The sequence below is a fragment of the Dendronephthya gigantea genome, unplaced genomic scaffold, assembly GCF_004324835.1.
Source record: "Dendronephthya gigantea isolate DGI-Jeju-01 unplaced genomic scaffold, DenGig_1.0 000009F, whole genome shotgun sequence".
Lineage (NCBI taxonomy): Eukaryota > Metazoa > Cnidaria > Anthozoa > Malacalcyonacea > Nephtheidae > Dendronephthya > Dendronephthya gigantea.
Window position 1 is genome coordinate 1,292,854 of NW_021163019.1, and position 22,290 is coordinate 1,315,143.

General features: G+C 38.8%; 3 protein-coding genes across 4 annotated transcripts in view; all 3 read left to right on the plus strand.

The window, feature by feature from the left end:
- Positions 1 to 16,553, plus strand: part of LOC114517629 (calcineurin-binding protein cabin-1-like) — a 35,221-nt gene extending 18,668 nt beyond the window's left edge. The window contains exons 23-53 of the mRNA XM_028537416.1: positions 4,832 to 4,902; positions 5,399 to 5,533; positions 5,891 to 6,064; positions 6,433 to 6,539; positions 6,619 to 6,697; positions 7,126 to 7,220; positions 7,343 to 7,528; positions 7,997 to 8,102; positions 8,178 to 8,243; positions 8,505 to 8,537; positions 8,918 to 9,016; positions 9,151 to 9,205; positions 9,292 to 9,379; positions 9,466 to 9,528; positions 9,690 to 9,801; positions 9,993 to 10,045; positions 10,146 to 10,200; positions 10,269 to 10,322; positions 11,002 to 11,199; positions 11,657 to 11,746; positions 12,136 to 12,286; positions 12,415 to 12,764; positions 12,884 to 13,261; positions 13,561 to 13,674; positions 13,764 to 13,798; positions 14,062 to 14,190; positions 14,470 to 14,512; positions 14,919 to 14,972; positions 15,047 to 15,136; positions 15,751 to 15,903; positions 16,162 to 16,553. Of these exons, the coding sequence (XP_028393217.1) occupies positions 4,832 to 4,902; positions 5,399 to 5,533; positions 5,891 to 6,064; positions 6,433 to 6,539; positions 6,619 to 6,697; positions 7,126 to 7,220; positions 7,343 to 7,528; positions 7,997 to 8,102; positions 8,178 to 8,243; positions 8,505 to 8,537; positions 8,918 to 9,016; positions 9,151 to 9,205; positions 9,292 to 9,379; positions 9,466 to 9,528; positions 9,690 to 9,801; positions 9,993 to 10,045; positions 10,146 to 10,200; positions 10,269 to 10,322; positions 11,002 to 11,199; positions 11,657 to 11,746; positions 12,136 to 12,286; positions 12,415 to 12,764; positions 12,884 to 13,261; positions 13,561 to 13,674; positions 13,764 to 13,798; positions 14,062 to 14,190; positions 14,470 to 14,512; positions 14,919 to 14,972; positions 15,047 to 15,136; positions 15,751 to 15,903; positions 16,162 to 16,404 (3,659 nt within the window). The 3' untranslated portion in view covers positions 16,405 to 16,553. The remainder of the gene's footprint in view (positions 1 to 4,831; positions 4,903 to 5,398; positions 5,534 to 5,890; positions 6,065 to 6,432; positions 6,540 to 6,618; positions 6,698 to 7,125; positions 7,221 to 7,342; positions 7,529 to 7,996; positions 8,103 to 8,177; positions 8,244 to 8,504; positions 8,538 to 8,917; positions 9,017 to 9,150; positions 9,206 to 9,291; positions 9,380 to 9,465; positions 9,529 to 9,689; positions 9,802 to 9,992; positions 10,046 to 10,145; positions 10,201 to 10,268; positions 10,323 to 11,001; positions 11,200 to 11,656; positions 11,747 to 12,135; positions 12,287 to 12,414; positions 12,765 to 12,883; positions 13,262 to 13,560; positions 13,675 to 13,763; positions 13,799 to 14,061; positions 14,191 to 14,469; positions 14,513 to 14,918; positions 14,973 to 15,046; positions 15,137 to 15,750; positions 15,904 to 16,161) is intronic.
- On the plus strand, positions 1,594 to 4,822 carry LOC114517499. The gene has a single exon (XM_028537254.1). The coding sequence runs from the start codon at positions 1,822 to 1,824 to the stop codon at positions 4,024 to 4,026; it is 2,205 nt and encodes a 734-aa protein (XP_028393055.1). The 5' UTR covers positions 1,594 to 1,821; the 3' UTR covers positions 4,027 to 4,822.
- A 518-nt stretch (positions 16,554 to 17,071) lies between the features above and the next one.
- Positions 17,072 to 22,145, plus strand: LOC114517876 (zinc finger CCCH domain-containing protein 15-like). Of its 2 annotated transcripts, none has more exons than XM_028537711.1 (11): positions 17,072 to 17,175; positions 17,993 to 18,064; positions 18,166 to 18,198; positions 18,506 to 18,529; positions 18,663 to 18,894; positions 19,086 to 19,174; positions 19,314 to 19,559; positions 20,086 to 20,166; positions 20,513 to 20,617; positions 20,984 to 21,100; positions 21,708 to 22,145. In XM_028537711.1, the coding sequence occupies exons 1-11, from the start codon at positions 17,101 to 17,103 to the stop codon at positions 21,858 to 21,860; spliced, it is 1,227 nt and encodes a 408-aa protein (XP_028393512.1). In that variant the 5' UTR covers positions 17,072 to 17,100; the 3' UTR covers positions 21,861 to 22,145. The 2 variants fall into 2 exon arrangements, with proteins under 2 accessions (XP_028393512.1, XP_028393513.1); XM_028537712.1 differs by having other exon boundaries at positions 21,711 to 22,145.
- Positions 22,146 to 22,290: the final 145 nt, after the last annotated feature.

The following is a 22,290-nucleotide window of genomic DNA, read 5'->3' on the forward strand; positions in this document are numbered from 1 at the left end:
GGAGAGCAAAGGTACAACCCTGGGTAGATTTTTCTAGAATTAACGTGATTCCGATCTCACAAATGCGGCTAAATGCACAAGAATCATTGCGGGGCATGAGTTTCGCAAACTGCTTGTTTGTTGAGTGACATCACTCACAGGCGAATACAGACTGTAAAGTTTTGTGGTCATGGTGATGCTTTGCTGCGTGTCAAAAATATTGAGTGAGCTCTGCTGATATGAATGGAAATAGTGAAAAGCAAGAGATGAGTTAAATTAGTCGAAAATCTGTGCAGAAGAATGGCTTATTCTTTAGCCTGTGTATTTTCGAAGGCCCATTCACACTATACAATTTGTCGTATATACGATTCTTACCCTGGCGTATGCGAACGTATGAACACACATGCAAAGGTAGCATTTTAAATTAATATTCCACCCTGAGTGCGGTATGAATAAAGATTATGGGATAGGCCTCTCTTTTGCATTCGTCGGAATGATAATTGCTACCACTTATCGTGTAGTGTAAATAGCCCTTGATACCATGGCATTTGAAACGTCATCAATCAATCAATCAATCGCAAAATCTATCAAGAACAATTAACTGTCTTGACTTCCACGAGGCATATAAAACATGTAAACAAGATATTGCATTTTGTCATATAGGTGCTGTGTATTTTAAATTATGATTGGTTCGTTCGTAGTCACATGACTTTAATTAAATGCAATGTTTTCCAAGTGAAAAATTGTTGCCTGCTTCTTGTCATAACAAAGTAAAGTGGGTTGTTTAACATGTATGTTTTTGTTCCCATATATAAAAACACTTAATGTAAACTACCTCGGGAAATGGTGAGTTTTATTTCCCCAAGAGTCTGAATTTCCCTCGGGAGCATACATTAAGTGTATAATATCCCCCCCCCTTCCCACTGGCGATCTTTAAACTGACGGAGGTCCGAGTCAACGGACATTTATGACGTCATGTTTAGTTGATGAACCATCCCTAAAGGAACACTTAACTGAAAGACGAGGAACTGCGTTGTGAGTGTCTCGTGACTGGTAGGGAAGTGTCGCGTAAGAGGTTTGGGCATGCAGGTTTATTTGGGTTTGTAGTTTTCCCCAATACTGCCAGCAAAGCCATCAGTCAAATCGTATCCTTTCCATGCTTTGTACTGGTGAAGAAGATATTGTGTATAGTAGTGGCAATTGGTTGAGGACAATTCGTTGGTTAGAGTTTTCTGAGAAATACTTAGTTAATCAAGGTAGGATCTTTCTGAGAATTTCTAGCCTTTGTTTAGGACGACGACGCAATAACACAAAGTCAGCGAAGTTTGTCGCGATTTATCAAATGTGTCGTATTCCTTTCGAAAAAGGACAATTCTTTGTTGTTCGGGATTTCCATATATTACATTGACTTTAAAACCCTAATCTTAAGTAAAATTGGTATGCCATTCAAGAGCACGACACAAAGCGATGAAAGCCCCGTTCACACTACACTGAATTTATCGGCACGGCACGGCTAAAATTGGTACCCGTACATAATTTTTTAAGTGTTCAGGCTACCAAAACAAAGGCCGAGAACAGATGAAATGGGCACGGGTACCCATTTTAGCCGTGCCGTGCCAATAAATCGTGTGTAGTGTAAACGGGGCTGAAAAGTCGCTGAATGTGTGTAAATTTAGACTTCCACACAGTGTGTGGGGCACACAGTCAGGAGGGGTAGATTATATGGAACTAGGCTCAAGTGTTATCACTTGTATGCATAAGCCAAACATTGTTGCTGCGTTACGGCCCTTTGATTTCATTGTTTATTTATTTTCTTCGTTTCACTCGCAGGATTGACAAAATATGAATGGGAATACGACCTCGTCGCCTGTTAAAAACCAACCAAATGATATTCAGGAAGTACAGAAATCCTTGGTGCATGTGACTGATTTAGGACACGATGAACACAAGTGTTTACTTGTCGTGAATCAGTCGAATGAAGCCACGATTACCGTGTTTATTTATCCCTCATGGTCCAAACTCTGTGTTGTATCCATTCGTTCGAAAATAATCCAACCAAAAGAAAAGAATCTTATATACGAGGAAGCAAAATTCAAGTTCAAAATTGTAGCTGACTTCAAAGACGATCGTAAAAAAAAGGTTCTGCAAAAACCTATAATCTGGGTGAAAGATCAGTTACTCAGGATCACCGAATCACTGGACTGCACCGCGGAGGACCTCGCCAATTATCCTGAAGAAAAACGTGTCTGCCTTCGGAAGATGCATTTAAGAAATGAACTAAGTATAACGAGTGGCAAGGTGAACTTGTACGATATTTTAGGATTGGATATGGCTGAAATCCGCAAGCTGGACGTTGCAAAACAAAGAACGGAAATTAACAAAGCATTTCGCGAGAAGATTATCATTTGGCATCCTGATAAGAATTTTGGTGATGCTGAGATTGCAATCCAAATTATACAAGCGAGGGAGATTTTACTTGATGATGAAAAACGAGCTTGTTATCATAATGAAGCCGATTACGATGAAGGATGGTTGTCTCCAAAACGCTACATGGCAATTTTCTGGCCCGACTGTTATACCGAAGAACAAAAGACGGCCTATTGGCGTAGAATTTTTCTTACGTGTGTTTCGTTGGGGATTTTCATTGGCGGGGTCGGCTTGACGGCTGTTACTGCTGGTTTTGCGGCCCCGGGAACAGTTGCATGTGGAGCGGTTTTCGGTGGAGGATTAACCGGAGCTGGAATGTTATCTGGGTTTGATACAATAAATAAGAAGTCCGTTACAGGAGAAAGCGATTTCAAGACATGGCTCGCGAAGGCTGGATTCGGGTTTGTAGGTGGCGCTGTCACTGGAGGAGCAGCTGTCGGCATTACATCGGAAATAGTCGGCATCGGAAGTGCCGCGTTGGAATCTAGCGCTGTGACGTTGAGTCAATACGCTGGACTTGGCGCCGCAACTGGTGCCGTAGGAGGTGTGTCGTCATCGCTGACCGCAGATGCCGCGAAGAAGCTGGTTGATGGAGAAGAGGTCACGTGGAAGCAGACCCTTGGGCATGCGTTGGTTGGAGGGACGATCGGAGCGGCTACCGGAAGTTTGACTGGCATGGTCACCAAAGCTGTAGTTAATCGTCAAGAGACTGCAGCCTCGGCAACTCTTGAGGGAGAAATTGCGGAGCAGGTTGTTATACTGACCGGAGCAAGACGCTTCGGTTATAATTTTGCACAAAGCATCAGTCGAAAGTTGACCGAATCTGGAACGAAGGCGGTTATGGAAACGGCGGCTCAGTTCCTCGAAGAACGTCTGGATGATTCCGTTGAAAATCAACATCCGATGGATCACGTCGTTGACGCGGCGAAGAATATGGCGGCCGCTGTCGGTAAGACAGATGTTTGTAGCGCGGGAACTACTGTTTTTGCATCCATCTCTGGTCCACCGAACGTAGAGAAACCTGAGGATGGAACCCTGAGGGGAGAAAACTTTAAAAATGATCAAGTGGAACAAGAAAGCCACTGCCAGATTCGATATGACATGGCTGATAAAAACAGCGAACCTCGTATCGAATGGAAAAAAACCGAAGTGGAATGCAGTTACGAGACACCAGCCAAAACCGGTGAACAACTTCATTCAACTTCTGGCGGTGTTAGTGATGAATTCGATGCGCCAAGTGATGAGGAAAAAGCGGGCGAAGAATCACGGGAAGGAACGATCAGATATAAGTTCGAAGGATTTTTGTTATCAAAAATGATCGTCGCGTATTTCCTAAATGGCCAAAGAATCGAAAAAGAAGCAAGTGGCAGTGGAAAAATTGTCAAAGTACCTTTAGATGCAACAAAAGTTGAGGTCAGATTTCAAGTTATGTGTCCGACTTGGGGTGACGTCATGAAGTACGATCGCTTTACCAATACTTGGTGTGAACCAGCTGAGCCGCACGTATTCAGGTACGAACAGCCACCATCGGAACGCACGTTTACTGTCGACGGTATCTTTCGAATGGCGGTGATAAGAGTAAGTGATTGTTATCACGAGGAAACTAGAGAAATGGAATAGGAGCATTATTCTGACGAGTTTGATTAATTGATTGGTACTTTATTATCTTTACCCATAGAAGCTTTTCAAAGACAATTGCCTAATTACAGAATAACTAATTATATAATAACTATATACTATTAATTAGATACAATTACAAACTAATTATACAAGGAAGAAACTAATTACTTAAAAACTCACTCAATAACTTCGTCTTCAAACAACGTTTAAAAGAATCGACTGATTCGCAAAGTTTTAAGGAGGAGAAAGTTCGGGTGTCGGCGAACAGCAAAGTACGCTATAATTGGGAACGGTTAAATGAAGGAACATGATTTATATGCGATTAAATTTCTGCTTGTACAGCTATTCTAACTTGGAATTATTAAAATTTGGAATTATTAATTATTGTTATATAGGTGCTTTGTATTTTTAATGTGATTAGTTCATTTGTAGCCATTCCCGCCAGGGAAACAAGTGAAAAATTATATTTGTCGTCTTTAGTAGAAAATGTGAAAAAGTATAATAAATTTTATATGAACAACAATTATTTGGAAATACCATAATGTAACACTTGAAAATTGGGAATACAATTGGTAAATGGAAATGATATTAGATTAGTTTTTTAACCCTGGTTAACGAAGGAGTATCATTTGTTCTTAGATGGAAGAAAAAAACTTAGTCACCTTTTTTTTAAGCTTTACTCGATATAGCCTTACTATGCCCAGAAAGTTGGTAAAGGTTAGAATACCACGATCCCTCTCGAGGCCTCTCATTTTTTCGTTCTTTGCAATTTTAAATTTTAATGTGAACCTGATATTTCTTGCAGTCAACTGGGCCAAAGTGCGTTTCATGATGTTCCAAGGTCAGATGAATCTGGCGGTCATTTACTTAGACAGGGTAAGTAATGAATTGTGTGTAATGAACACACCTTTTACTAATCGTCTTGGGCCTTATTAGCGCGGTACATTCTCCGAAATGTTTTCACAAATTCCTATAGTTATAGTAAGAGATTGTTTTAGGAAATGTAATATATTGTTGCCCTTCTCACAAGCTTCTCACAACTTGAAATCGTACAGTACCTGTGACTTTAATCCATTTCCTATCGAAATATTTAAACTGCTTCGATGTTGAAATGAGGGGAGGCTCGTATTTCGAATAGGAGAATACTTTGGAAGTGCTTTAAAATGAAATACCATACTAAAACGAAGCCTGTTATATACAGTTACAACACATGTGCATGCAAGAGCCTCGTCGATATTTCAAAAACAATTTAGAAAATGCCCGCCATAAACACGCCATAACCACGCCATAACCACGCAAAAAGCCTGGAGCGATCATCTTTGGGAAGCGTCGTTAGCACTGAGACTAATTCCCGTTGTTCTTTTCTTTATAGTGTAAAGCATTAATTGAGCTCAGCGAAACTGCCATTGCTGTGTTACTTGTGAACTGCAAAGCCGATAACATCATCAACATCAGTCGGGTCAGAAAAAAACTCGAGTCGCTACAGCGCTGTCAATCTTTGGAAGAGGTTTTTATGTATTTATATCATATTTATATAAATATTAAAAAAAGTAAGTATACTACTGTTCATCAGGAACGCCCCAATGATGCTATTACGGAAAAGGGCTAGCCAACAGACGCATACTGGAGAGTGTTACTGCAAAATGTTGGCAGTTGAACCTCGGTACATCATGTTTACTTTTTGTTTGATCGTTCTGATTTCGTTGATTTCTTTCAATGCTATCCTTTAAATGCTTATATAGGACCTCCTTTGCCCCCCTTTTCCCTGCCTGGAAAAGACTCTTTGCCCCCCTTTTCCCTGCCTGGAAAAGACACAGTTTCTGTGTCCCTGTTGTCCATCTCATATTTGCCCTGTTTACTCTAGGTTCACCGTCTCTACGAGTCAGGACAATATCAAGATGTTGTGGATGTTTTACTCAGCTCTCTTTACCATCCACCTCCCGTTGCAAAGGTGGGCAGTGGTGGTATGTCCATACCAGAACGACCAGCGCAGTTACTGCTGCTGCAAGACTCTTTAATGAAGATAAAAGACTACAAGGTTTGTATGAACGAGATCGTCTTTTGCACTGTAAAAAAAGATTGAAGATTAATAATTTGTTTGGTGACTGTGCTGATTATTCATGCATAGTAATTGTGAATATATCTCTAGCTGTGATTTGTAAAAGTCGAACATTTTTCTCACTATAGAACCATTCATAAGCAAACTTTTATTTAATTTCTTACGTGGACTTGTCCTGTGCCAAATTAATTATTGTTATTTTGAAAGATATTTACTTGTACGCGCCCAATTCCTTTAGTCTAAGTAGCTATACATCCTAATACCTCGTGTTTAAAGTGTTTCTCGTGTTGTATAATTTGCTTGTTTTTCTCCAATACATAAACGAACGAATTTCTTGTAAATCCCAGACGTGCTTGACGTGTGCCGAAGTTGGCTTCAACGAAGCTGTCAGCCAAATGACTCCTTGTGAGGCCTGGGCGACGACGTTTGAGAGAATCTTCACGTGTATGAACGAGTAAGTGTGTTGTTACCTTCCGACAAAGAATAATTTTGTATTTGTTCGACTTTTATCTGTTTACATTTCTTCTCTTCAGTGTTTTGAGTATGGACATCACAATGTTAGATACCTTACCAATGGACAAACTTCAAAGATTGACGCAAAATTTGATCAAGGTATTTGACCAAATGCCAATTGATGTTGACAGTCCTGGGTAATAAAATCAAGCAAAATTCATGCACAAAGGCATTGGAATACCCAAAAATTCCATTCAGGAAATAGACTTTTTGCATTATAGACCACATTTTGATCTAGACAAGGTAATGCAAGTAGAACTGCAAATTTTGTTGCGAATTGTCCTAAATATGGAAAATATAGCCTTACAAAGCTTGCAGATTTTGTGAGCTTGCAATTCACACGGAAATTGTTGCCACATTCAGGCTGAAATTAGTGACAATTTCCCTGCTTGCAAGGCTACAATTTTTAAAAATACTCCCTTCTCGGCTGTGGTTAGTTTATTTCTTGCCTATATCGAAAAGTCGCCTTAATGCAAAAGGTCTATTGATATCTTTATCAAAAATCGTCAACTGTGTGCACTCACCAGGTGATTGAGGTGTCGATGGAGTCGAGCGAGAATGTTTCCGACGTTCCGTTGGCGACGGTCATGCCTTGGATATTGCTGTACAGAATCATGCAAAGGTTGGTCGAGAAAGCGTCCTTCACTCTTTGAAATAGCGTTGGTTACATTTTACCACTGTCAAAACTTAGGTCAAAAAGCGTGCGAGTCTAGTCGTTTTTATTTTACATGTTCTTCGTGTTAGCAAGGAAAGTAAAGAAGATAGCGAGGCGATGGAAGTCGAGGAACAACAAGTGTCACCGACCAAACCTTCGGACAGCGAAAAATCCGAAGAGAACCCAAATAAGGAAACTACACCGCCAAAGGTGACCCAAGTCAGTTTACCGTTATCGTTGCAATTTCTACGCCTGGGGCACGAGGCGCTCGGAGGGTGAGTTCTATTGGTTAACGTTTCTGTTGAAAATATGAAATTTCGTCCAGCGAAAGAGCATGTTGTTATCGACATGTCACTATCTTTCCGCTTTGTTGAGAATTGTGCTTTTGTTGAGAAAAATAGGATGACATGCGCAAAACAAAACTCGTCAAAAGAAAGCTAGTCCTCGCTAAATTGACATAACTTAACGAACATTTCAAAATTGTTCTCTTAACTGATTTCATTTTCCAAAAAAAATGCTCCTAACGCCAACAACAACGACCATCTTTTTTTTATAAGACGAATTTGTCTTACAGGAAGACAGTTCTTTCCATGATTGATTTATCCAGTACAGATTATAAATATGCTCTGTTTAATATAGTCTATTAATTCTGTATAGTTATTCTATTTTAAATGGGTCTCAACAAGGACATACAAACATACAATTTGAAACAGATGAAAATATCCGTTTTTCCTTCCTTACAGTCGTTCTTGGTGTATCAACAGCGATGGTATCTTCCTTTTGCTTTTCGTTGAAGTTTTTTGGAAGCGCCTGCTGGATAAGTCTCCCGCAATTGAACAAAATCGTGTTGTAAGTTTGTACAGATAGTTTTATTCAAACCTCCCAAAAGTTCTCTTTAATATCTTTATTTTATTTTCGCTATAGAAAATGCTGCGAGAACTCGAACAGTGCTTCTTCTGTCTCTACGGCCATCCATCAAAAAAAGCGAAGGTAAGCGAAGGCATGCAGCTGAAAATGCTTGTATTCTGTAGGAAATGGAACCATTGCATGTCCTTGCATGTCCCTTTGAACCAAATTAGGATTAAATCGACATGCAGGAGGTTTTAAAAGAATTTCCTAGACTTGTTTATTCTACCGATGCCTGAAAGAGATTATATTTTCCCTTTAAATGGCCATTGCACGTATCGAAGTAAGTTTTATACTTCTAAACTGACGAAAATTGAATACAGTGTTGTTTATTATCTTTTTAAGGCAAGAGGACTTCAAGAACACGGATCGACACAGGTACAAACGTTTACGGTTTGCAAGTACAGCTTTAATTCATATGCACGAATATCCTGGATTAGTTAATTAATTAGTTCATTAATTAGTTAATGATTAGTTAATTAATCAGTTAATAATTAGTTATAGAGGTAAGGGGGACGTATAGGGGCAATATACCCAATCCATTGGTGATACACTTTAAACCGCGAACATCCTTATATGCCTGAATTTAGTCCTCCCACAAGCAACATTCTCGGCTGCAGCTTATAATTTTTGGTTAGAGCACTTCAGTATCACTGAGGGTTCGATTCCTGCCGGCGAACCCAAGTTCTGTATTTTCCCACCTTCTCGCGGAAAATCCTTCAACGTTTAACTTATGCATAGTTATATTCCCTTTTTAGATTTTGCTAACCTGGCCAAATTCTGAGGTTGTGTTCGAATTCTTCAAGCCCATGGCTTTACCGACTTTTGAGGACAAAACCAACACAGTAACGAGCGAAGTAATTGCATTTCATTGATTTTGCAAGTCGACCTTTTGCTTGCTCGACACCATATTAACTAACATTATTTCATTGGTTCTTTTCTGAGGCAAAAACCACGCGATTAAGAATTCAACGGTTTTGTAATTTTTAAGGTGCAAAATTTGCTGAGAAGAATTACGTTAGTGATACCGCAGAATGAACTAGAAGGTGCGGCATTTTGTGTAAAACAAAAATGGTTGGCTCTTTTTTTTGAAACATGACGATTTCTTGATTTGGATACGTCTGTTGTTTAGTGATCAAAATTGACTCTGTTCAAAACTTCATCGACGGATCCACTGATATCATACCCAAACTTCCGGATCATTTAACTGGAGTGGAAAGGTATTGAAAACGAAATCCAGGTTAACATATGAAACCTAGGCTAGACCAAAGTAATCATCTAATTTCTGTACCGTATTCCTGCCTAGACCTGTAATCAATGAGATATTTTATCTTTTGGCTGATTCGTATTTCAAGAACAAAGAATTTAGGTATGATCCTAATTTCACGTCCAGTCTGTACCTGAGTTATAAAATACACAATTTATTGATAGAGGTTCAAAGGGTCTTAATTTCGAGTGGAATTATACACACTTCAAATTCATAACTGATTTACCCTCACAATTTATTGATATTTTTATTTTCTATTTCAGCAAAGCAATAAAGTTCTATATCCATGACATTTGTTCAAAACCGAATCGTTTCGATACGTGGGCTGCAATGGCGTTAGCGCGACAAGTTCGCTTGGAAGACAAATTACGGGCAGTAAGTAGCTTGATACTTAAAATAGCTTGATATTTATTCCAAACTCTGATCGTTTATCTGAGCCGTGAAGAATCCATTTATCGAAATTAGGCAAGGAACTCTGTCTGTGTCTTCTGATAGAACTATCAATAATTCCTTAGGTAGTATAGTTTTCAACGATATACTAATATGGTATTCAAATTCTTCCTCAGTGTGAGCAGAAAAGCGAAGGACCCATTCAAAAGCATTCAGTTTCCACTTTAAGGTGATAATTTTTCCTTTTTACATTCCTCACCCCATTACAGGAAAATAGCCCGACTGTGTTGTAATGCAACTTTATTCATTTTGTTCTGATGATTTGCCAGGTGTTTCAAAAGAGCGCTTGAAATTGACAGCTCCAATACAAACCTATGGGGAGAGGTGAGTATCAATCGAACTATCGGCATTTCAGTGGTGAATAAAATATGACATTTCTTTCTTTTTTCTAGTATGGATCGCTGTCTTACTGTTTACATTCCTACGCTTCAAGACAGCTGAATCAGGTCAGGGTGTTGTTTATTCAAGATAGAACTAAGCTTTAAACATTCTCTGTAGTAGTCTCCTGAGTAAGATTCAGTATTGCTCCAAGAGAAAATCTTGCTTTTATTGTTATGACATGGATAACTCAGTTATTACCTATTCTTCCTACAAGTCTAGAGAGGACATATCTTATTGTTCCAGCCACAAAGGGGAAAAGCATTATACCAGATAGCTCTATAATAAACAGTTCTTCCCAGAGATCCAATAATCGAATCATTGTTTGATCAATTGATAAACTTTATATTTTTCTGGGCATTCGATCATTTCCAAGCTGATTTCCATTGAGGTTCGAGGTCTTTTATATTGATCCACTGTTGCTATAGGAGGAAACCTAAACTGAACTATTTTTAACAATCATGCATGGATATCAGATCCTCCTTAGAGACCCAAAGAATTAAGGATCATCGCTGCTTGATTTGGGGTTACTGATAGAGCATATCTTATCAGAACTTTGCTTGATACAAGGACAACTTGTGACCCCCAGTATGGTTTTGCTGTGGTTCAGCGTCAATTTGAAACATGTGATTGAGAAGAAAGTATAAGTGATGTACGTAACCCTGCATTTTCAAACGAGATCTACACCAACCATCGTTCATTTTCCCCCCAACATTCCTGAAAGCTTGGATTATGTTTGTGTTTTAGGTGGAAGCGCTCACTCCGGAAAATCAAAAAACACTGGAAGAAAGACGAGAGGACATGTTGGCACAAGCAAAGAAGTGTTTCAACGAAGCCCTGAATAAATCAGACAACGACGAGCCTTGGTTGCAACATTACATGTTGGGAAAAATCGCTGAGAAGACTTCCGGGCCGGCAGAGGAGTATTTAGAATCTTATCTGAAGGTAAACATGTTGTTTTGAAAAATGAAATCAAAACACTTTTTCAATGAACAACTACTGGTTTAAAACATGCTGGATTGTTCGTGGTTTTGAAGCGAACTTAGAAACTTTCATGCAGAAATGGTTACTTCGAGTTTCAGGCGAAAGTGTAGTCCAAATTTCTTTCTAGTTGTAATGCATAATCTTTTATATTCTCTTTGATCCCCTCTACTGTATAACCGCCCAGGGCCGTGACTAGAACGATAATTGGGGGGGTGTTTATTCATATATTCAGTTCTGCCCTGCGGATTTCTTTTGTAAGTGCAATAGCTCACAATGGAAATATGAATATTCACCCCCCAATTATCGTTCTAGTTACGGCCCTGCAACCGCCTGATCAAATATCTCTCGTTTAACCCGTTGAACTCCCCCACAGTGGCACATTCTGTAATTGTTTGCAATAAATGAAATCTTCCCTCAGGCGCTTGAAGAGTTGGATAAAGACGACGCTGAATACCCAAGAAAGATAAGTTATCATAATCCACCTAACTTGGCTTTGGAAGCTTTAGAGGTACGAATATTTTACTAGTTGACTGTAAATAAATAGTAATATGTTATGAATCCCCCTAGCCTAGTCCAGAGGGGGTGCAGAGAGGATACAAATTTTGGTATCAATTCAAGTACATACGGGGGGTTATGTGCGAAAATCAGTGCCTAATTGTAACCATCTTGGTGTATTTGAAAGTCTGGAGTCTTCTGGGCACTGATAATCTAGGTAGCACCTTCTACTGCCTAACAGCTAGTGTTTGTACCCCAACTTATCAGCACCCCTCTTCCAAACTGCCCTGGGTCCATCCCTCCCTTCTATACTGTATCTGGTCCGTACACTTTAACATCTTCATTTCTGCACGAGTTTTGCGTTCACTGTTATAGAAAATCTTTTTAAAAACGTTTTTATAGGTTGCGTTCCGATTTCACAGTTCAGTTCTAAAGCTGCTTGCAAAATGTGAAGATGAAAGTCAGTTTGGTCTATTAAGTCGTTTCCTTGATAGAGTTTCAGCCTCTCCGTTTTACCAAGCCAGATCGAAAGTACATAAAGACGATGAACAAGGTTGGTAACGCGCAAGAAAAATAAACGATGTGATGCTAGTAAAACATTTCCTAACTCCAAAGAATTTTTCTTGAAACAACTCTCTCTATCATACAGTAACTTTGTATCATATGAATTTCATCTTTCAGTGTCCAAGTCTAGTCCGGGAAAAGAGGCAGGAGAGAAGACAGTAATATCGAACAATGACAGTGATAAGTCAAACACAGAACATTCAACGACACCTGTTCAAATAGAAATTGATCTTTCATGCGAGTCAAGTGCTGTGGATAATCAAAATTCGCAAGATACGTCTACTGGCGAAACGTCGAACGCTGATAATAAAGAAGAGGATTTGGAAGAACTGAAAATATCGTCTCCACAGCAGCAGCAACAACAACAACAACAACAAGAGCAGCAACAACAGCAAGAACAACAACCACAGCTGGAGCAACAACAACATCAACAACTGCAGCAACAACAACACCAACCAGAGCAGCAACATCAACAACAACTACAGCAGGAGCCGCAACAACAACAACATCAACAACAATTAAAACAACAGCAAGAACCCTACAACATCAACAACAACAACAACTGCAGCAACAACAACAACAGCAGGAGCCGCAACAGCAACAACAACTGCAGCAAGAAGAACGTGAACAACAACAACAGCAACAACAACAACAATTGCAACAACAGCAAGAGCAAAAACAGCAACAACAACAACTTGAACAGCAACAAGTTCCACAACAACAACAGCAGCAACTCGAATCTGAAGAAGGCTTAAATACAGATGTGCCAAAGGACAATTCTTCTTCCGAGAGCAAGCTCCATGATATGTTGGATGATATGGACACGAGCTCGGATTCACCATCCAAAGACAAGCTGATACAAAGATGCCTCGAAGCTCTGGCTATTTGCTTACGACGTTTTCCACAGCATTACAAATCACAATACCGCTTGGCCCATGCGTATTTGAATGTTCCGTCCGTGAAGGTAATAGAAAGCTATCAGTTTTAATTATCACAACTTTTATGCTAGCCGGCTTCAGGCAAAAAAGAATTTTTTAAAAATCTTGTTTCCTTTTTTAATTACCTGGAGCCAGTTGTATAAAAGACTAGTTAACTTTTAACTGTAGTTAAAGACAGAATTGGTCAATCAGAGTCGTGCATTTCTGAGTTGACCAGGATTTAACTTTGCAAAATGTAGTTAAAGAGTTTCATACAACGAAAGACCTCGCGTGGTTTATTTTATATATTATCGTCTAAATATTTTCTTTTTTAATTTTCCTCAAGAATCCCAAATTGAGTCGTGATCTTCTTCTTGGCAGCAACATTGCCGGAGAAAAACCGTTTAGTTTATCAGTTCAAAGTTTATTTAATGAAAAAAGTAAAACAAATTTATTTCAAGTAAGTTGATATATATGATTTGACAATAGTTTTTATAGTTTCGTTTGATAAACTTTGAAATATGCTTTAATAAAGCCTTTCACCACTAGGGCATTTGGAGAATCCCTTTGGACGACGTGGACAGGTACTGTTTTTCATAGAATACCTCCTCTAAAAACGGTTAGAGAGCAAAAATACGAGGCAGACATTCGACCTAACACCCTTCCCCCCCCCACCACCGATACATTAGACCTGACAACTGATGACACTGAACCTAGCACCCTCCCCACACAACTGGACAACTGACTAGACCTGACGCCCGGGCCGGGTGACAATCTATCCCGCATACCATCAAACAATCGTATACAAACTCGTTCGCTTACGCTGTCAAATTTCTCGCTACTTTAGACCGGGTAGTTTCTGTACTCATATGTACAAATGTGTTAAATTGTTGATTGATGTCCTGGATGATCTACAAGAATGGGAATCATTGCTTCTCGTCTCCATTCTCCTGTATCGAAACCCTGACAGTGGCAAGTAAGTATGACTTGATGCCTCAGCATGTATCTGGAGTAAAATCCTCTGTTTGACCAGGCAAAACAAGGCGACAGCAAAAGTCTATTGTTAAAAGTAGTCTTGAAAATTTTCTGAGTCAATTTCAACCGAAACAAATTTCATAAAATGTGTGATATTTCGTTTAGGAAATGTATGATTTTATCGCAATACTTGTGCCCAGTGTTTAAATTAGATTTTTAAGGAATTGGTTGAGATGAACACGATTCTGCTGCTGTTTTTACAGAAATTGTTCTTTTTTAGAAAGTACTTGAGAGATAATGAACGATTACAGCTCGCATCAAAGGTATTCGTACAAATATAATAGGACAAGAAATAGCAGGGAAAGAATTTGGTAGGATGGGGTTGCATTCCTCTCAGGACAACTTAGACTAGGTCCAAATGTTGGATTCAGCAAAGCCCAATGACCTATATTCTGATTCCCTACCGAGAACAAAATATGGTCATCCCCCAAAAAGGAGCTTCCCTCAGTGGCGTAGCCAGCATCGATAATTCGGGGGGTCCATATTCATATATTCATGTAAACAGACTGTAAAGACAATTGATTTGAAAAGAAATTAATCCTGCGTATCACGAATATATGAATATGCCCCCCCCCAATCATCGTTCTGGCTACGCCGCTGGCTTCCCTGTCCATCTCAGCAATTATTTTTCAACAACATTTTGTTAAAACGATTCTTTGGTTATTATAGGCCTTTACGTTATCATTGAAACTACTAAACGGGCGTTTGGAAGAATGTAAAAAGGTATTTTCAAATTAATTTTTATTTTACTCTTCTCTGCGATATTTTGCGTGCGGTTAATTACGTTTCTTTTTTAGCTCGTGAAGCCAAACGAGGCTGCAACCACTTTACTCACAGATGCACACGAAGCATACAAATGTTCTCAAAAAGTACAGAAATATGGAGAGGTATGAAACGATGTTTTGTAGCATTGTAGTGTACTAGCTGCTCCATTATTCTTCAATTCACTTTTCCTCTTTCTCAACTTTTCTTCACTTCCCCTTTGCGCCTCTACACGCGTAAAAACGCTCAGGTTGATGCAAGTTGATATAAACAGGATGGAGCAATGTTGTGCTGCCCACATTGTTCAGAGTTGTTATCAATATTGAACAATATTGTTACACCCGATTCAGTTTCAACAATATTGTTCAATGTTGATAACAACTCTGAACAATGTGGGCAGCACAACATTGCTCTATCCTGTTTGTATCAACTTGCATCAACCTGAGCGTTTTTAGGCGTGTACTCCATCCAGCACTCTTCTCCATTCCACCTTACTCAACTATATTCTACTTCACTTCACTTTGATCTCTTCAACCCCTCGTCCCATTTTACCTACTTTACCCATCTCTACTCCATTTCTCTCTGCTCGCATCTCTCCTCCCTCATTCCACCCTACTCCACTGTATAATAGATCACTTAATTTTTGCTTTGCTAATACTACGTAGTTGTTGCCTTATTATTTATTCTTGTACAGATCTTTCTCACGCTTAACAACGAAAATCTTCTATATTACCCTCAGGAAACAGAGAAGCTTATGGTTGAAACATTTGAACTCACCGACCTACGTAAGGTTGGCAGCACGCCATCACAAGATGAGAGGAAACAAAGTGAAACTTCAGTGTTAGACGAAATTCTCAAATACTTCCAGCAACTATCAACCCCGACAAAACCGGTATATATGCAGACGTATATTGTTCATGATTCATGTGTTTGAAGTTCTTCTAACTGACTAAACTCACCGCGTGAACAAAAAAGTAGAGCAAATCGATTTTCTAACTATAGAATTTTAGATAATTAAAAGAGGCAGATAATGGCATTTGTAGGACCTAGGGAGCATGTCCATACCAGTACTCCGCTACCCCTCTTTCTCCCCTTCCCCCAAAGAGAAGCCTTGAACCATCGGTGTGACGTGTTTTCATATACTTTGCAGACATCTGTAGTTGAACACGATGAAAAAAATGGCGGACAACCAAAAACTGGAGAGGACAGCTCGACAAAAACGGAATCAAGGACAGAGGGTGAAAATACTAAAGATGCTGAAAGTGCTGAAAGTGTAAATAAAACACCCAGTCATGAACAAAAGCTAACATCTCCTAAATCTAGCGCTGACGATCAAACTCTTACTTCTCCTAAGTTACCTCCATTAATCCCTGACGGAGAAAAGTTACCTTGAAGAAAGAGCCCCTGTATTTATGTAAATATTGCGACCACGCTAAGTGTTTGAATAGGACCTGGTTGGCTGGTTCATACCTTTCAGTTTAGGCGGGTCGAACTGATGTAAATAAGATCATAGATAATGGTATAAATCTATATTGGTCATCACTATCATCTATTGTCTTAGTCACTTCGATTAATTTACTAAAACAAAGGGTATAAAAGATGGTCCAAGGTCGGTAATACTGGTACATAGTATCATGCACTAATCAGTTTATTACCCCGATCCAGTTGTACTATTTTTTAATTACCCGGCTGAGTATACTATATACCGGTGTATTCAACCATCATACAGTATTTTTTTATCATACGGTGCACTAATTTTTTATTCTGTCAGTTTAGTTTATACCTTCCAACGATATTTAAATCGCTCAGTGTGGTGCCATGTTACCACATACCAGTAGGAAGAGGTTCTTTTTAAATATCAGGATTATTTAGGGTTTAATCAAGACCGTTCTTTGCAGTCGTAGTCAAACACTCGTATGTCGCCATTATTTCGCGAAAAAAGGAAACTTCGCCCATCGCATTTCATTCATATGATTTCATTGGGATGGTGCAAGACAGAAGGTCTTAATTAACCGTCTAATAATTACCGTGTTAAATGAAGTATGCGGCAGAGAGCGAAGGCTCATTAACATGGTGTCTCATCACCAAAATGCCTCCGAAGAAGAAGGGACAAGACCAAAGCAATAAAAAGACCGTTAATAAACAGAAAGAAAAGATTATTGAGGTAAGTTATTGACTAGATTTAGAGCCTACGTATCACACTTCATGATACCACTGAATTCGTGTTCATACACTTTCAAATACCACGAAATGTACACGTACATATTTAAAGTTCATTTGAATTGAATGAATGGTGTTTTTTTTATGTATTAAAATATGATGATTAGATCATCGTTTTCCGATTAAATACTTCAATTTATTTCGAGCTTTTGATAACCGACTACAGCTCTCAACAGGATCGTGATAAGTTCAAAGTAGATTTCAATATTTGGTCAAGGAACATAGTTTAATTATCTTTGGACAATTTCGACCTGAGGTTCATCCGTATTGAATTACCTTCATCCTCTTAAATACAGTCGATGTTCCAATACAATATGCATTTGTTTTAATTTATGGTACAATTTAGTGCAAGAGTAGATTAAATTGGTACTTCTTTGAATAATTTAAAACATTTAAAATCAAATCCAACATTTAATAGATATGTGTGGATTTGTGGCAGTAGTGGACACTTTATGAAATATTGGGGAGGGTTGAGAATTCTAGAGAAGTTTTGGCACACCCCCCCCCCCATTTGAAAGATGTATAAAATGTGTTGTGTTATCAACAGAACAAAAATACAGATTATTGATCATTATTCTAAACATTGTTTGGTTCAATTATTACTTTTTAGCGAATAATTGTCCAACAATTCTGTTATATGGGGTGATTTTAGTTATTTTATAAAATATTTTAGTCTTTCAAAATTATTGGGGGGTCTCTAACCCACCCACCCCCCAGTGTCTGCCACCGATTTGTGCACTAAAGATTTTCAATATTTTAAGGATAAAACATTTGGTTTGAAAAACAAGAAGGGTAAAAAGCAGCAGCAGTATGTCAAGAATGTCACACAACAGGTATAAGTTTGGTAAAATGTTTTCTTTTGTTATCTTTGAAGAATTTCTCAGCTTCATTTGCTTCACATTAATGACATATGTGCTTTGATTATATTTGAAAGGTCAAGTTTGGAGGCAATCCAAGTGCAAGGAAGGTGAGAATGTTTAAATCTTTACGGTCAACAGAAAAATGCTCAGCAACAGATTTCTTAATTATGGCAATTAAATACATAAATTTTGTTGTATGCGATTGTCATTTTCACAGTTGAAAATAATGGCCATGCCATATTTCAACTCAGTTTGCTGATGGCAAAATATAAGATATGGTATTTGCATGTAAGCTCCCTAAATTATCACATATACCAGCGTACTGATATAAATCTTATGTGACATAATTGTAAAAAATTCCCATCCAATATTATGAAGCTCTTGTAAATAACACATATTTTCCTTATTTTCCAGTTAGCACAAGAAACAGATACAAAGGTATGGTAAAAGTCTATGAAATTTGCATCTTTCTAGAAAGAAGGCAGCAGGTCCCTGATATTGATGCAATGTTTGTAAAGGCTACACTGGTGTCATAGTTCATACCATGTCCTTATTGTTATCTTTTTCTTAGAAACTTGACCAGGAAAGGAAGAAAAAAGAAGCAGAAGAATTGAATCAACTCTTCAAACCTGTTGCAACAAATTTCCAAGGATGCGATCCAAAGTCGGTCGTGTGTGCGTACTTCAAGCAGGGTCTTTGTGGGAAAGGAGACAAGTGTAAATATTCTCATGACATCAATTTGGAAAGAAAAGGGGAGAAGAGAAGTTTGTATGTTGACTCAAGGGACGATGAATTACAGAAAGGTATGTTCAGTGCTGTAGGTTTATACAAGGCCAATATGAGAGTAATGATAAATTTATTGAAGACTGACATTTCACAGCCATTGAAACCCCCTTGAAATGAATTATTTCGGACCACAGTCATCATTTTATTGACCCTGTACAAATATGTTTAATGCAAAATTATCATTTGCAATATATTGTGTGATTCTAAGATACAATGGACACTTGGGATCAACAGAAATTAGAAGAGGTTGTTGAAAAGAAACATGGAGAAAAAGAGAAGAAAAACACAACCGAAATTGTACGATATAATTGCTTTTGCTCATTCAAGTCTCTGTTTACAATAAATATGCTGCTAAATCAGTTTCAAAGTTTAAAGAAATCAAACTATTTTTCTTCTGAGATTCACTAATGAAGGTCAATGTTATATTTCTTGCAAGGTTTGTAAATATTTCTTGGAAGCTATTGACAAAGGACTGTACGGTTGGTTTTGGAATTGCCCTAATGGTGAGAAATGCATCTATCGTCATGCTCTACCGCCCGGATTTATTTTGAAGAAGAAGGAACAGAAACAGGACAAGGATGAAATTTCGTTGGAGGAATTGATCGAGGAAGAGCGAGCGAAATTAGGAACAAATTTGACAAAGATTACTTTAGAAACTTTCACGACTTGGAAAACGAGGAAGGTGAGTGTTTCGTGAGCAAAAGATTTTACACAATTGATGATTCCATGGAATAAAGTCTAATACCACGGCTAGAGAAAGCATATTTCATTGAGTAAAACTGCGAAGTTTAGTCGCCAAAATGATGTAAATCTGAAAATAAAGACACGCAAAAATACACATTATCTCAACTCGTGACACAAATTGGCAAACTTCACAGGTCTATATATTCTACTTTTTATAATATTCTGCCGCCAAACTTTGCAAATTTACTCGTTTATAAGTTGTTTTCGACTGCGGCAGTGTTATTGAACATGTCGGAATTTCCCGCCAAGCTTAAACGATTGCTAAGGAACCAATCGCAATGCTTCATTTTGCAGATTTTTATATACCTTCCTAAAGTCTCCGTCATGACGTGTTTGCGGAGAAAGCATGCTTCTGATTGGTCAATGCCGCCGAATACGTCTGTCTATAGCTGAACTGCTTTGCCACAGAACAATTTCATAACCAAATATTTCTTATAATTTGTTTCGTCTCTTTCTTTGCGTAGTTAAAGGAGAAGAAAGCGACGTACGAGAGCGAAACAAAGAAGAAAAAAGAAGCTTTTAAAATGGGAAGAATTGTCGGAAAAGTAAGCGCTATGTCTTTATATCGTTTATAAACAAGAGGAAATTTCGTTTTAGACCAAGAAGCAAGTTTGTTTACATTTTCAGTACTACTTCCGGTAAAAAGGTACATTATTTACCACTTTACATGAAGTATTAAAAATTTAGGAATTCTGATTGGCTTTGTCTGCAAAAGGTAAACAAATAATGGCGATTAGGTTAAAACGCAATTCTTCCTTGTTTTGTTTATATAAACAATAATCCAGACTTGTTTATGTTCAAAGTATTTTTTGTTTGTCAATTCACCACAGAAAATGTTTTGTTTGTTTCCCATCGTGCAGAACTGCAACGATATTTATTTTCTCTGCTTAGATAAGCGGTCGAGAGGTATTCCAGTTTCGACCAGAGCTTGTGGACGACGATGGTGATGACGAAGAAGGGGAATCGTTTGATATTACACAGTTCAGGCGGGATGAGGTAACACCTTTGCTTTTTATAACATAAACCATAGTCTATACACATAAAGTTAGAGGTTTAAAGGGTCCTAATTTCGAGTGGAAATTTGCACACTTGAAATTCAAGCCAGGAACAGTTGATGGAAAATGAGTCAACTATAGGTCCTACGCTTATTGCGATGCCGGTGCAATGCAGAGTTCTTCGATACCTTTTACAATCAACTGAACACTATTTTAGAAATATGTAAACCATGGCGTTTCCTTCACAATTCCGACTGGACATCGCCTCTAATCTGAGAAGAGGATCGACCCTAACCCTGCCCAAACCCCTAATTCTAACTCTGTTCCATGTATTTAATTACGAGAACTTGGTAATGTTTTTATTCAGGATGATGATGATGACGAAAACGATACAAAAGTCGTCGACATCTCTTTGGATTCTTTCAACACACTAGAATACAACCAAAATGGCACACCAACCACCGAGAAAGAAAACACACAACAGGTGGGTTCATGGTCGAATACGCCGTTTTCCGACGGACTTGAGCATGGTCGAATACGCCGTTTTCCGGCTGACTCGACTATGGTTGAATACGCTTTTTTCAGACAAACTAGACCATGATCGAACACGCCGTTTTCCGGCTGACTCGACCATGGTTGAATACGCCATTTTCCGGCAGACTCGACCATGATCGAATACGCCGTTTTCCGGCAGACTCGACTATGGTTGAATACGCTTTTTTCAGACAAACTAGACCATGATCGAACACGCCGTTTTCCGGCTGACTCGACCATGGTCGAATACGCCTTTTTCCAGCAAACTCGACCATGGTCGAATACGCCGTTTTCCGGCAGACTCGACCATGGTCGAATACGCCGTTTTCCGACAGACTCGACCATGGTCGAATACGCCTTTTTCCGGCAAACTCGACCATGGTCGAATACGCCTTTTTCCGGCAGACTCGACCATGGTCGAATACGTCGTTTTCCGGCAAACTCGATCATGGTTGAATACGCCTTTTTCCGGCAGACTCGGCCATGGTCGAATACGTTGCACAGTTTTTTGCATCTGGACCTCGCAGCCGGTAAATAACAAATATGTATTTTTGCAGAAGAACATGGACACAGATGGATTGGAGATGGCTTGTGCTGTTACAGCGGATGATACGGGACAAACTGGACCGACTATAGACGGGGTACCGGTGGATCAAAGTTTATTCGAAGATTTAGATGATCTGGACTTGGACGATGATATGGTCGAGTAGATTTCTCGGAATCGAAATAATATCCTAGAAACTGTGGATAGTGGTGAAATGAATATCCACGAATGAAAAAAATAACGTTGAGTAACAACAGCTGGCTTTGGTCTATATACTCCCTCACATCGCTTCTAATCAAAGAAAATTCAAAATTTCTATATATCTTTGACTAAGAACTTTTGTAGGTAAAAATATCTTGCCAAGCCAAACTACGATATCTGCCGGGAAATTATGGATGGAGGGAGCTCATATCTAAGCAAAGGAGGCACGTTATTAAAATATTGTCAAAATGCCTATTTTAAACAGTATTTCATCTTCAGCTGACACTATCGCTTTTCAAATGACAAATTCTTACACCTTAGTTTTAAAACGTTTCTGTCATTTTGATTCTGTGAGCGGGTCGGCATCGGGGCAGCATCCACAGGTAGTCGCCAGT

Excerpts from the sequence above, each read along its gene's own strand:
- LOC114517499 (XM_028537254.1), top strand. The coding sequence starts at position 1,822 with ATGAATGGGAATACGACCTCGTCGCCTGTTAAAAACCAACCAAATGAT.
- LOC114517876 (XM_028537711.1), top strand. The coding sequence starts at position 17,101 with ATGCCTCCGAAGAAGAAGGGACAAGACCAAAGCAATAAAAAGACCGTT. Across the intron at positions 17,176-17,992 it reads AGAAAGAAAAGATTATTGAG|GATAAAACATTTGGTTTGAA; the intron begins GTAAGTTATTGA and ends CAATATTTTAAG. Across the intron at positions 18,199-18,505 it reads GCAATCCAAGTGCAAGGAAG|TTAGCACAAGAAACAGATAC; the intron begins GTGAGAATGTTT and ends CTTATTTTCCAG.